This window comes from Jaculus jaculus, chromosome 4, assembly GCF_020740685.1.
Source record: "Jaculus jaculus isolate mJacJac1 chromosome 4, mJacJac1.mat.Y.cur, whole genome shotgun sequence".
Classification (NCBI taxonomy): Eukaryota; Metazoa; Chordata; class Mammalia; order Rodentia; family Dipodidae; genus Jaculus; species Jaculus jaculus.
In genome coordinates, this window is record NC_059105.1 from 139,528,368 (window position 1) to 139,543,696 (window position 15,329).

The window sequence follows — 15,329 nt, forward strand, 5'->3', positions numbered from 1 at the left end:
ATGCATCTGAAGTTCATTTGCAGTGGCTGGAGGCTTTGGCACATCCATTTTCTCTCTCTCTCCCCCGCCCCTTCTCACCCTCAAATCATTAAAAAAAAAAAAATACTTTTTTAATACAGGGATAAAAAATAAAAATAAAATGAATAAAATATCAGAATGAAGGGATGGTTTAGCAGTTAAGGTGCTGGCCTCCAAAGCCAAAGGACCCAGGCTTGATTCTCCAGGACCCATGTAAGCCAGATGCACAGGGAAGCACATGCAGCTAGAATTGGTTCGCAGTAGCTGAAGGCCCTGGCACACCCATTCTCCCTTTCTATCTGCCTCTTTCACTCTCTGTTTCTCTCTAACCCAAATAAATAAAATAAATTTTACAAATATATAAAAATAAAATAAGTACAAGAAAAAGAAATGACTTTCATTTTCTCTTAAATGATGAAAAATATATGTACACACTATGTTATTTAACATACTATATACACACAATGGTAAGTGTGAAGTTGTTTTTGAGTACGTTAAGAAATATGCCTCAGTTTAGACAAAATACCATATTATTTTTGCAAGACTCAAGTGAAATTAATCATAGTTTTTCTTTATTTTTTATTTACCTATTATATGAATCTATACATGTATAGGTGCACCAGGATCTCTTGCCACTGAAATAGAATGCCCATTCAGGTTTCAGACATCCAAGTTTATGTGGATGGCTGGGAGTTGAACCCAGGCCTTCAAGCTTTGCAAGCAAGTGCTTTTATCAACTGACCCATATTTCGAGTCTCACTTATCTTTTCAACTAACATCAATGTATCACTGAAGTGTTTGCCAAGTAGTTAGTAACATAGAGCCAAGACCAAATTACTACCTCATTCCCCGTGGGCCAAATAAAGAAATATGTTTAGAGAGCTCAACTTATGACCAAATTCTAAAACTTTCTTCATTGTAAATACCAATTTATAGCAATTTATTTTTATAAAAGTTTTATATTTGACGTCTCAAAATACTTCTGCCTGAAATATCCTCAGGTCAGTTGGAAAAATAAAACAAAAATAATTAATAGTGAAAGTATCGAAATCCAAGACAAACAATTCTGCAGTGCAGTCAATTTCCAAACTGATGAGAAAACAAGATAAAATATTATGCTAAAATATTATAATTATAGAGTAACTTTCCATGAACATAAGTAGTGTCTGTACATTTTTTGTTCACAGTACTAAGGATTAAATAGGTGACACTGTACCACTAGCTATCTCCCTAGCCACATATGTACATGCAGATACATGTAGATATATGTACATAACTTTATCTTGTAGTTTATGAGACTTAAACTTGGGATTCTCCTGCCTCCATCTCCTTGTTAGGCAAGATTCAAGAGTACACCATCAGTCTTGCATATGGTTTACACATGCTTATTTTTCATTTATCAACATGCTTTAGCTTTAATTTTAACATCCTTTCAATTTAAACTTAATCTTTAATTTTAAAGTTATGATAAGTAAATAGGTAATCACTTAGATAAAATGTGAATTAAGAAAATTTTCTTTGTCAAATAAATATAATATTCAGTTTTACCATTAGCAAGATTAAATTTTTTGTTGCTAATTTGTGAATTTCTGTTTTACATAATCTTTGGGGGTTAGAAGAGTTTGTTAAAAATCATCTTACTGTACATGATGAAAACGTAGGTAATATTATCTCTTTTTAAAAAAAAAATCCTAGAAATTGTTAAAAATATAATATTCTCTTTAGGTTGTATCTCAAAATAAACTTAAGATTCTTCTATAGTATATGACAAAGTAAAATGTCAGGTGTCATCCTCAATCACTCTACCTCACTATTTGAGACAAGGTCTCTTGCTAAACCTAGGGCTCACTGATATGGCTGGACTAGATGGCCAGCAAGCTCTTGGTATCCTCTGGTCTCTACCTCAATGGCACTGATTACAGGTGCCTGCCACTGCATCTGGCTTTTATATGGGTTCTGGAGAATAAAGCTCAGGTCTCTATAATTGTGCACCAAACACTTTATTCACTAAGCTGTATCTCCCTAGCCCCTTGGGTAAGGTACTTAAAGGTATATTTTTAGCTACTGTGTCATAATCAACAAAATTTTGTGATCTTCAGATTTACCTTCACTTAACACCCATGCAGATAATTTTCTTTTAAATAAATCTAATTCTTTCAAATGTATAATGGGCTCATAATGTTTGTTCGTCTCTGAATTTTGAAGGTTATTTTGTTTCTCAGTGCTGGAGATCTAATTCACAGCCTGGAGTATTTTAAGCACTCTACCATTAAATGATATAGACAGAGTCAGTGTTTTATTGTTTGCTTGACTATGTTTTATGTTTTCTTTTATTGTTTTTAGAACGTATTCCACTCACTAGGCTGGCCTACAAATTTCCATTTTTCTCAGATCAATATGAGAATCACAAGTGTGTGCCACCATCCCCAGATTCCAAGTTGTTGCTGTTGTTTTTTAAAGTTTTTAATAAAAAATAAATAAATAAAAGAAGTTGAAATCTCATGCACAATCAGAGACCCTATAACCATAAGAAGGAAAAAAAATAGAATCTCTAAGATATAGTCTGTTCCTAATAACTTCACATCATAGTTTAACTTGCCTTAGGCTCTGCTATGTCTCTAGTAAAAATAGAGGTTCACTAATTAAATCTGATCTTCTTTACGACCTCAGGCATTAAATAAATATTTGTTGATTGAAAATTATTGATTGGGTGATGTCTCCATGGTACTAAAGATTCAACATTATGCAATACATTGACAAAAAAAGAGGCACAAGAAAACCCAGTTAAAACAAGTTAATAGAGGACTTTGTTACATTAACATAGGGAACACATACTTTTCTCTTTAAAAAGTTTATTTTGGGCTGGAGAGATGGCTTAGCGGTTAAGCATTTGCCTGTGAAGCCTCAGGACCCCGGTTCGAGGCACCATTCCCCAGGACCCACGTTAGCCAGATGCACAAGGGGGCACATGAGTCTGGAATTCATTTGCAGTGGCTGGAAATCCTGGCGTGCCCATTCTCTCTCTCTCTCTACCTGCCTCTTTCTCTGTCACGTTCAAATAAGTAAATAAAAATAAACAAAAAATTTTTTTTTAATTTTTTTAAATAAAAAGTTTATTTTACGTTTTTGTACTTTTAATAATTATGCATTAAACTCAAATGCAATACTTAAGAATTTAAATCTAATTCTTCAAACATAGAAACTGGTACTTTTAATAAATCAGCACTATTTCCAATCCTACCGTACAGTTCTGGTTTTAATATAATTTCTCTCCAGTATTTTGTTATTTACCAAACCTATTCTGAGACTGGAGAGAGAGAGGTCTAGCAGCAAAGTGCTTGCAAACAAACAGGAGTACTTGAGTTTAATTTATAGGCCCTACACTAAAAGAGCTAGGTATGGTGGTACATGATTGCATTCCCAGTACAGCAGAGACAGAAACAGGCAAATCCTTGGCGCTCCCTGGTCAACCAGTCTAGGCTATGTGGAGAGTCCAAGGCCAGTGAGAGACTATCTCAAAAAAACACGGACAGTGCCTCAGAAAGGACATCATAGGTTGTCTTCTGGACTACACACACACACACACACACACACACACAAAAAATATATATGTATGTATGTATGTGTATATATATATACATACATATATATATATGTATATATATATACCTTGTGAGTTTAATCATAAATTCATAAATATGGGAAAGAAAACAAAAGGAACTAATGCCAGCATCAAATTTTAGTTAAGGTTCTTGCATTAGTTTTGGGATCTTTATATAAAAAAAATTACTTTGGGTTTTCTCAATGAATATTCATAGTCTAATAAATGGAACTAAAAAGAAATAAGGTAGAATTCTAATAAGGGACCTAGTAACTAACATGTAGCTATTGAGCACGTGAAATGAGGTAAATTAATGCAGCTGAGAAAGGGAATTTTATATTAACTTCATTTTCATTACTTTATTAAATTTAAATTTTAAAACTGTTACTCAAGTCAGTTACTGGAAAAATTGTAATTAAGCTTAGAAAAGTCTGGGTATGTGAACCTAATCTTAAACTGACAAATTTAGTTTAATTGAATATGTGTTAGGTATTACCTATGAAAATTTAGTATCTACCAAAGGGCTAGCCATAACTAGATTTCAAAGACACATTATAGAAAAATAAAAATATTTGATTAATATATTTTATATTCATTATATGTTAATTAGACAATATGCTTATATGTTGGGTTAAATAAAAGGCATTAAAATTCACTCAGCTGCTCTCCTTTCATTTAATTTCACTACTAAAAATTTTGAATTAGGGCTGGAGAGATGGCTTAGTGGTTAAGCGCTTGCCTGTGAAGCCTAAAGACCCCAGTTCAAGTCTCCCATTCCCCAGGACCCACGTTAGCCAGATGCACAAGGGGGAGCACGCGTCTGGAGATCGTTTGCAGTGCTGGACGCCCTGGCGTGCCCATTCTCTCTCTCTGCCTCTTTCTCTCTCTCTGTCTGTCACTCTCAAATAAATAAATAAAAATGATAAACAAAACCTATGTGGAGATTTCTGCATTTAAAAAAAAATTGAATTATATAAGTAATAATGCATTTTATTTCTGTCGGACAGTTCTGCCTCAGACAATACATGTAAAAGCAAAACTTCTGTTAAGTTAGATTATTTGAAATATAGTGTATCTGTAGATAAATATCCTATTTTTGTGTATATTTCCAGATATTTTGATAAATACAAAGTCACATGACCATTACCACTACCAGAATTTAAAGATGTTTCTCCACTCCCAAAATATTCCCCATGATACTTACCTTCTCTGACCTTCAACACTGACAACAATGTTCTACTTTTTTTTTTTTTCCTCTCTACGGCTGGCATTTTTAAAAGTATAAATGGTTGGTTTGGAGAATGGCTTATTGGTTAAGGCGCTTGCCTGTGAAGCCTAAGATCCTAGGTGCAATTCCCCAGAATCCAGGTAAGCCATATGCACATGGTGACACATGCATCTGGAATTCATTTGCAGCAGCTGGAGGCCTTGGTGCACTCATTTTCTCTATCTGCTGCTTTCTCGTCCTCTCCCCACCTTCTCTCCTTTTCTTTCTCTCCAATAATAAATAAATAAAATACAGCATGGAAAATTGTGTGTCTGAAATATCAAATTTTAAGTACCATAATCCTCTATCTATTAAAGATTACCATCGTAGGCCAGGCATGGTGGCACATGCCTTTAACTACAGCACTCAGGAGGCAGAGGTAGGAGGATCACCATGAGTTCGAGGCCACCCTGAGACTACAGAGTGAATTCCAGGTCAGCGTGAACCAGAGTGAGACCCTACCTCGAAAAAAAAAAAAAAAAAATTACCATCATCAGCAGGGTAGGGTGGCTCACGCCTTTAATCCCAGCACTCAGGAGACAGAGGTAGGAGGATCACCATGAGGTCGAGGCCACCCTGAGACTGCATAGTGAATTCCAGGTCAGCCTGGGCTAGAGTGAGACCTGACCTCAAAAAACCAAAACCATACAAAACAAAAATTAGCATCATCTTCATATTTCTTTTACTGGCGTCAAAGAAAATTTTAAATTATCTATTTTTTGTTACTATACTTTAAAACAGAGGTTTCTTATTTATCATATTATGGTCATTTACTTAACCCCTAGACTAAAACCTATCAGTTTGTGTTGTAGTTGCTTATACAGGTCCTTCTACCCACTAGAGTACAAACTAAGAAGACTGCTTTCTTGAAATTGGGTGTCCAATACCATCAACTGTATCTAGTGCAGGTACCAATGTGCAGATGACAATGCTGAGAAGATATGGTCCACTGTGTTACAGAGAAAGGGAAAATACAGGTGGACCACAAGCAGGCAGAGAAGCACCAGGAAGAAGAGGAGGAAGACCAAGAGAAGGAAACCAATGAGGAGAACAATAACTATATCTGAGAGACTGAGGACACACCCCAGTAGACTCAAGGTCAAAAGGGGTGTGAGGCTGTAGAGTACTCTGAGGAGGCTAGCCTTGTGAAGCATGCAAGGCTTCACTTGGGCCATTATTTTCACCGACACTGCTGTTGGTGTTGTTCGGACATGTCAAGAACACTGAGTAAATTTAGAGTACTTTTCCTAGTACTGTTTTCCTCATACCTTTAATTTCCATGACATAGATACTAGAATACTATAGAAAACAAAGGTTTCCAGGAACACATGTGTCATACAACATCAGGGGCAGCCTCACCACATGAGGTTAAATATTCTATAAATATTGTAGTACTAACTGAAAAGTCAGATATTTCTCTGAATCATTAATTTTCATATAGTTAAATAAATGAAATTAGCCCATTCTTTAGATAGAAAAATAAAACACCAATGTTTTCAATGGTTTAACCGTACTTACTGAAGTCTCCTGTAAGAAAAACTCCTTCTGCTCCTGGGGCCCATTCTCTGCAGTATAAGCCACCATCAGCACATCTATGGATGCCAAATGATTCGTAGCCTCTGGAGAACTTATCTATACCGCCTTCATTCTCTCCAATGTTGTTCAAAATTTGGCTAAACTTCTTATACCTTTAAAAAAGTATAAAATAAAGTAAATTAGAAAATTAAATAATTTTCCCAGAAAAAAGATACTATAATCAAGTAGCTGCATTGGTCTCATCAAAAATATCAAACATGTTGAAGAAGAGTAATATAAATAATTTTATTTTCTAGTAGGGATTGAGAAACACGATGTAATTGTTTAAATAATAGCAAAGTTGGAAATAATATGTCACGGGAGAACAACAAAGACAATAGCTTTTTCCTCTGACTACTAAAAAAATATAAATAAAAATAAAAATACAGCAAGAGCCAGGTGTGGTGGCACATGCCTTTAGTCCCAGAACTTGGGAGGCAAAGGTAGGAGAATTGCTGTGAGTTCAAGGCCAGCCGGAGACTATATAATAAATTCCAGATCAACCTGAGCTAGAGACCCTACCTCTTAAAAAAAAAAAAAAGAAAAAAAAAAGCAAGAAAAATTTTCCTTCTGAATGTTTCCACAGCTATAAAAATTTCCAAATCATATATTCAGGTAAGTAATTCCTGTCTTATAAATGTTTTCTTTTACATGCATCCCATAGGAAGCAAATCCGCTTATATATAAAATATATTCATTATGGCATTGTTTATAACAAAACTGGGAATTGACCTACCTATTGTACAATGAGAAAAAAGTTAAGTAAACTTGTATAATGTAAAGAGTAGATTACATGGGAGACAGGGAGAAGAAGGAGTAGGATAAAGTATGCTGATGATACTGAACCATGCCCCTGATACCCTCAGTATCATAGGCAGTCTTATTCCAGAAACATAAGCTAAACCATGCACTGGGAGCTGGACAGGTATAAACATGAGCAGCTGACCCTATATAAGAAACACAAAGACTTACTAAACTAAACAGGATGATGAAAATGACTGCTAGGCTTGGCCTTGGCTACACAACAACACCGCTGAGGATCATAAGTGCCACCACAGTGAAAGCTCACTGTTACCACAACTCACCATTAGCACAGCTCATTGTTGCTACCACAGCTCAGTGCTACCAAGCATGTTTTACCCAATCAAGAAATTTTGCAAGAAAGAAAAGGACTGTTTTTCCTATGAACTTTGTTTAAACACTGACAACTGCTTCAAAATATGTAAAATACCACCCTAGATAAACTGGGTTGCAAATTTAATGAAGACCACAAAACTCTTTAAATCCCATGACAAGAGCTTTAAAAAAAAAAAAAAATTCTTCTAGATACCAGTCAGCTCTACTTGCTATAAAGAAACACTAATGCATATTGCATGGCAAAACCTATTACTATCCTGCAGTAAAATGATAAACAGTATGAAACAATAAAATAATTAGGACTTAGGGCAAAACATGCAAATAGAAATATATCATGATAAAAAGAAAATTACTGATATTTTTAAAACTCATAAACTTTTGGAGGTTAAATAAATACAGCAATTTTATTGTTACACTAAGTATAATGTTTAAACATACATACTTAGATCTGTTTAAAAATGATCATTCTTGAAATCTTGCATAAGATAACATTCAAATGTTCCATTTGCTAAAATATCAATGGAAACAGGATTATAGCATTCTATTACTTTTGCTAAATATCTTGACTTCCCTCAAGGTCAGCCCTGCAGCTTCAGATACAGGAATACACATTTCACTTTGAAATCACTGTGGCTCAAAAAAAGAAAATGCCTCAGGACACAGCAAGCTCATCATGCCTGTGCCCTCTCTGGCTACAGTCATCTCTCTTAATATTTTGCTATGAATTTATAGGATACTTAAAAACTAGGTCAAATTTTTGGAAACCAAGAAGTTAATATGGGATCTAGCATTTTCTATAGACATAAAGAATTGTTCTAAATATTATTGGATTTGATTTCTTCCTCAACCAACCCGTTTTGTTAAAAACAGAAAAACAACAGAGGCATAGATAAACATAAGATGTCCAAGGTCAAGAAGGAAAACTAATAAGGACGTATCTTCATTAACTCAAAGTGGTATATTTGGTATATTTCAATAAAATCTCAAACTAAAAGTCATTTTTTTCCTTATAAAGACAGTGCTTTTTGTTTTAATCTGAAGGCTATTAATCTTATAACTATGAGGTTCAGTGCAGGACAATAATAGGTTCACAACTAGAAACAAAGTTTAAGCTAATTCTTTAGTCATTATCTGCGACCTTGAACAAGTCACTTGAAAGTTCTTTTCTCACATGATTCCCCTCTTAACCAGAGAGAAACCTCACAGACATAGTAAATCAATGAAGTCAGTGGCAGCCTTCACACACTGGCCAGAAAGCATATCATAAATGCTGGCTGGAACCTTTCTTCATAGGCCAAGGAGCAAAACTACTGTTCCTATAAACTTACCAGTTTAATTTTAACATTTGTTCAGATTTTCATGTGCATGCTATGTACTCAGAAACCTTAACATTTTTCTCTCAAATTCCAAAGGTATGTGAGAATACTTTCCATTCATTCCTCATTACAACATCACACTAACATGTACTAGGCTGGTGATGCTGTACAAATTATGGGAAATCTGAGGAAAAAAATCAAAGAGAGTGAGCTGACTGGTTTGACAGATGCTATAAGGAAGTGGAAGTCAAGACAGGTGAGAGAAATGGAATAGAAAGAAAGCTTTGTTCTGTAGGGAGAAGATTCATCCTGCAAGTATGCCAAAGCTCTTAATTTCCCAGAAGTAAACACTGGAGATACTACAGAGAAGATGAAACATGCCTTATATGAAAATGTCTTGGAAGTAGAGTCCATGCTCAAGTACTTACGAGTGAGCCTAAGCCCTAGATCCTCTCGGTTTTCTTCTTCCTAAGGGAGACTTACTAACTTCTGGTAGCCAAAATGGGGGGAACCAAGATCAAAGTAAGAAGTAAAGTGTAGGATTGTTTAAAAAAGAAAAGCATGACTTTTAAATGTTTAAATAGACTTCAGGTATCTAGCAAATCTTTCCTCTTAATCTTAAAAATATGAGTGACTGGAAATATGACTCAGTTGGAAAAGCACTTGTTGCATAACCATGAGGACCTGCGTTCAGACCCCCAGGGCTCATTTAAAAATGCTGAGCGTAATGGCTTACACATGTCTAATTCTAGCGCTGGAGAAGCAGAGACAGGTGAACCCTTTGCGCTCACTGCATAGGCTAGTCTAGCTGAACCACTGACCTCTACTTTCAGTCAGAGACCCTGTCCTAAATTAAATTAAATTAAAATAACAAAATACAGTAAATAATGACTGAGGAAGATACCCATCAGCATCCTCTGATCTACATATGCACCTATGTACAAGCAGCCACACAAATGTGTACCCAAACCCATACAAACATACATATCTGCACACAGGCATACCACACATACATACATATGCCAAATATTTTAAAAGAAAATATACAAAAGTGTCCACATATTAAGGTTGGAAAATGAAAATTAGGCACTAGAGGGGCTGAAGAGATGACATGGCAGTTAAGGTACTTGCATGCCAAGTTTAAGGACTCATGTTTGACTCTCCAGGTCCCATGCAAGTAGGACACACAAGGTGATGCAAGCATGCGGGGTCACACATTCGCACTAGGTGGTGCACATGTCTGGGGTTTGATTATAGTGGCTAGAGACCCTGACATGCCAATTCTCTTTCTCACTCTCTCTCATTAAAAATAAAAAAAAATAGATACTTGAAATTTTAAAATTTGTTATTCACTTAGGGACAAATATTTAACACAAGCAAACAAAACCCCAACATAACTGCAAGATGAAAATTAACTCTTGTATGACAGGAATCTGTGAAGAAAAGAAAATGGAAGGAGAAGGGGATGGAGGGAAAGAAGGAAGGAGGGCAGGAGGGAGGAATTATTTTTTCTGAGACTGTCAACCAAGGGAGGGAATTGTTCATTCAATTCACATTATAAGCAACTGTTACCAGGCAAAAAAGCAAAGCAGGAAGAAGGAACTAGTCTTTCTGAGTAGAAGAGAAGACTGCACTAAGGAGTAGCTGGCACGTGAACTGTGTCGTGAAAGATGAACAGCATATTCTGACAGCTGGGAAAGAATGGAGAAAGGCATTCTGAGAGTAAAATGTAGGTGGTTCCTGTCCACATGACAACTAGTTGTGAAGACTCAAAGCAGGAGACCGTAAGGGTAACCAGTGGCCAACAAAGATAGAAAACATTGTTTTCAGTCATAGAATCAATTCAGTAAATAATAAAATCCTATGAAAGAATATAAAGTAAATAAGCACATCCACCACAGCCCAGGCGTCATTGCGGAGGAGGCAGCAACACTTTCACTGTCACTGCTAGAACAAAAACCAGTTCCAGCTCGACAGTGACAGACACTGCGGTCACGCAAATCTCATCAGAACAGAAATCCAGAGGCTACAGAGAATTCAATACTAAGTCAGAGTTCTAACATGTCCACCAAAGCTTAGGGAACATTGTGGGAAAAGGGGTAAAAAGATTGTAAGAGTGACAAGGTGGGTAGGATTATTCTGAGGCACAATCCCACTCCACACAGCAAATGAGGCCTTCAGAACTCTGCAGTGAATATTAGTGACCCACTGAAGAGGACCCTTAGTGGAATGGGAGTAGAGGAGAGAGGATATGAGTATAACCTTTTAAAATACTAAAATTTGGGCTGGAGAGATGGCTTAGTGGTTAAGCACTTGCCTCTGAAGCCTAACGACCCTGGTTCAAGGCTCCATTCCCCAGGACCCATATTAGCCATATGCACAAGGGGGCACATGCATCTGGAGTTCTTTGCAGTAGCTGGAGGCCCTGGCGTGCCCATTCTCATTCTCATTCTCATTCTCATTCTCTCTCTCTCTCTCTCTCTCTCTCTCTCTCTCTCTCCCTCTCTCTCTCTCTCTCTCTCTCTCTCTCTCTCTCTCCCCCCCTCTCTCTCTCTCTCTCTCTCTGTCTTTCTCTCCCTCTTTCTCTGTCACTTTCAAATAAATAAATAAACATAAAACAAAAAAATTTTAAAAACTAAAATTTAATTTGAAAAAGTATATAAATCGATATGTAGCCCAGGCTGGCCTGTAACTTGAATCTTCCTGCTTCAGCCTTCCTGGCCAGCAGAGAAATGGTACTTTTGTAGTGTGTGGAGGAGGGGATGTGGTATGCATGTGAATATGTGTGTATAAATATGGGCACATACATTCTACAGTGTGCATCTGGAGGTCACAGGATGAGCCCAGAGGTTATTCCTTGCCTTCTACCTTATTTGAGGTAAGAACTCTCTCATTGTTTCCCACTGTGCTCTCCATGCTAGCTGGTCTGCAAGCTTCATGATTCCCCTGTAGCCACTTCCCTTCTCACCATAAGTGCATTGGGACTGCAGCCGTCTGTGCTGTAATGTCAGCCTTGCATGGGTCCTGAGGACCTGATCTTGGTTTGTCAAGCTTGTATAACAAGTACTGTACCACTGAGCTATCTCCCCATCTCAAAGAAACGTTTCAAAGGGAACAATTAGAGGGTGAATTTTGGTAGGAAAGGTCTGTAGACTAATGAAGTCTTTATTAAGATTAATGCTAAAAGCATAGGCATTCTTTTTGTATACAAGATTGATCATAGAAAATGAAAAAGTTAAAATATGGTGTCATACCACAGTACTTGTTTGCATAAGACAAGTTAACATTACAACAACCAAAAAAAAAAAAAAAAATACCTGAGACAATTAACTATTTTAAAGAGGTAATGTCTACTATCTCATACTTTTGGAGTTTCAAGACCAACACTATATTAGCCCATTCGGCTAGACTCAGGTGATACTGGCACAATATGAGAGGACTACATGTATGGACAAGATGGGTACATCTTGAACTATAGAAGAGAGTCTTGGGCTCTGAAATATATGTGTGAATGTGTGTGTGGGTGTGTGTTTTCATGTGAGTGCAAGTGTCTACAAGCCACAGCACATGTGTAGAGGTCAAAATGTAACTTGCAGGTCTACCTTCATCCCCGTACTTAATTTGAGGCAGGATTTCTCTGGATCTCCCCTGATGTTCTCTTGGCTGAGCTTGCTGAGAAATTCTTCTGTCCCATCTCCCATCTAGCCATCAGTGTGCTGGGATTCCAGAAATCGACAAGAGCTTCTGTTTTTTACAAGGGATCTGAGAATCCAACTCAGTTACTCAAGCCATCTCCCCAGTCTCTCCACATTTAATTCTTTCTGAGGTCATTTCACAAGGACCTCAATACTTCCCACAAGCCCAAAAAAACTTATCTGTCCACCTTACTTTGCAGCACCAACACCATTGAGACCAGTCCTTTACCTGTACGTAGAACTATATTGTAGATCCTTACTTTTAAATATCATTCCTTAGGATTTTTGTTTTGTTTTGTTTTGTTTTACTTGATAGAGATGGAGAGAGAGAAGGGGAGAAAAAGAGAGAGGGATAATTGGCATACTAGGGCCTCAATATAACTCCAAATACTTGCACCACCTAATGGGCATGTGGCTGTTATAGCCAGTTTCCCCTTGCCAGTGTTTGGCACACTCTCCTGTTGCTATTGTCCACCTGATGTTGGCCAGGGGGTGATTTCCACCCTCTGCTCATGCTATCATTTTCCCTGCCATTACGGAGCTTCCACTCAAACCTACAAACCAAAATAAACCTTTTTTCCCCACAAGCTGCTTTTGGTTGGGTGATTTCTACCAGCAATGCAAACCTGATCCAACATCTTCTATCTCTATCTGCTTGCAAATAAAGAAGTAAAGATATATTTTAAAAAATCAAATATATAGACCTGCACAGCCAAGTAATAAATGGAGGATGTAGTGATCTAGAGGAGAAGCCACCTGTGGCCGGAATCCTCTCAGCACTCATTGCTATTGCAGAGCAATGCAAACAAGTCCATGTTGTGGATCTACTAGAGAATGCTGAGAAAAAGTTATTAGCAGACAATTAAACTTTATCTTCTCATTACCACTAACCTGATAGAATTGTCATGTTTTTAAACAATATTATGACTATGTTCTACATGGTAAAGGACTATTTCATACAAAGAGTCAGCCTAAGACTGATTGTTGTGTACAACATACCATATACTATACAGGATAGCATCCGAGAACAGGCAGACTTCATAAACAGAGGCAGAGTTCTGCAGCCTTTTACATACTGACTTGTGATTATTTACTGAATGTTCTACAATCTCAAGTTCCTCATTTATAAAAGAGAATGATGGTACTATGATGTTGGGCCTGCTGTGCTTATATATGACTATCCACCAAACAGAAACTGCATGACATACCACACTGTCATCTGTCCTTTTTGTGAAAAGGAAATGAAGACATTTTTAAGTTAGAACAAAAAGTAAAAACTACTTAAGACAATGAAAGTAATCAAAACAGCTTTATCATGCTAATTTCTTCATAATTAAAATATAAACTCAAACAATTCAACTATAAAACAAAGTTATGTCATTAATTTTAACGGTTTTAACAATATACTTCCATTGTGCTATATTAAACACAAACACCACTTGACCAACCTGATGTATGCATTGTCAGACCATATTTAAGAACAGCTAGTTGGTCTCTTATTTTCTGATATTATGGAATAAACACTATGTAGATAACAAATGTTCTTACTTGGCATATAGTCTAATTTAATAAAAAGTGGTACTTTCAGTGTCAATAATAAAAAAGAAATTACGATGATATAGAAACCATTACAATTGTTTGGGTAGGAAAGTGAAGTCATCTTTTTAAAAAAAAGAGTGTTGTTATTTAAAATAGTGTCCTAAAGTAAACAGCAGCTGTTGTTTGCTAAATACTCTTTCCTAACTCGGACACTGAGCCAGCCACAAATAACATGGGGTAGAGATCATTGCTGAAATCCTCTTAGGTTTAAAATCCTACTTTTTAAAATGAAACGTTTCTATTCAATTCATAAAAGGTTCCTTATAGACCGCTTTAATGATATCACTGAGAAAGCCTTACATAACATCTCATCTCTTTTAATAATAAAATACATATTTCTAGAAATCTATATGGAGAACAGAAATATTATAAGGTTGAGGACACAAGCTTAAAAACCTACTATATAGCCATTAATGTAAACATATTCTGACTCTTAACAGATTAATTAATTATAATAAATTAACAAAATGTAGCTAGAAATTAATTTTAATCACTTTGCCTTGTCTTAAGGCTGCAAGCAAATTAATAATGCATTGCCCTTGCAGTTTACTCAGGTATGATTAATGGTCAATATTAAAAGTTCTAGGATCTTCTGGCAAGTGAAAACGTGACTGCTTAACTAGGTTAAAAAAAAAAAAAAAACTCATGCAGATGCAATAAATCAGAGTTACTGAAGGTAAGCCCTGTAAGAGGGCCCATCTGGTTGACCCTAGAAGTGTGGAGCATTGTCCCAAGCCCTTCAAGCTGCCCATCTCTCTCTCTCTCTCCAGTCAGGCGCCTGTTCACGTCTTTACTACATGCTCCACTGATTACCTTGGAAAAGGGCAACGCTGTAACTGTTCAACTGACCTTTCAGTTTATTTTCTCTTGTGTAATATGAAACATGAGCTAACACAGTCTTAGTCTACTGGCTTCTAGGGAGAATTCTGACTTAATGTTTCAACTGTCCTGGCTTCAGTAGCAAGCTGCTCTTCTATGCTAGGTTCCCTGTGTGCAAAGTCACATGGTAATCACCAGCAGTCCTGCTAGGGGCAGATGCTCTCCTGGCTGCTGGCAGAGAACAATCTGATCTGCAGTATGGTGATGGTATGTTCCCAAGAACACACATTCAACCGGCCCAC

The 15,329-nt window shown here is 36.7% G+C and overlaps 1 protein-coding gene across 1 annotated transcript in view; it reads right to left on the bottom strand.

Moving 5' to 3' along the window:
• Positions 1–15,329, bottom strand: part of Gbe1 (1,4-alpha-glucan branching enzyme 1) — a 282,900-nt gene that overhangs the window by 214,079 nt on the left and 53,492 nt on the right. The window contains exon 2 of the mRNA XM_004665512.2: positions 6,405–6,574. Coding sequence (XP_004665569.1) covers positions 6,405–6,574 — 170 coding nt within the window. The remainder of the gene's footprint in view (positions 1–6,404; positions 6,575–15,329) is intronic.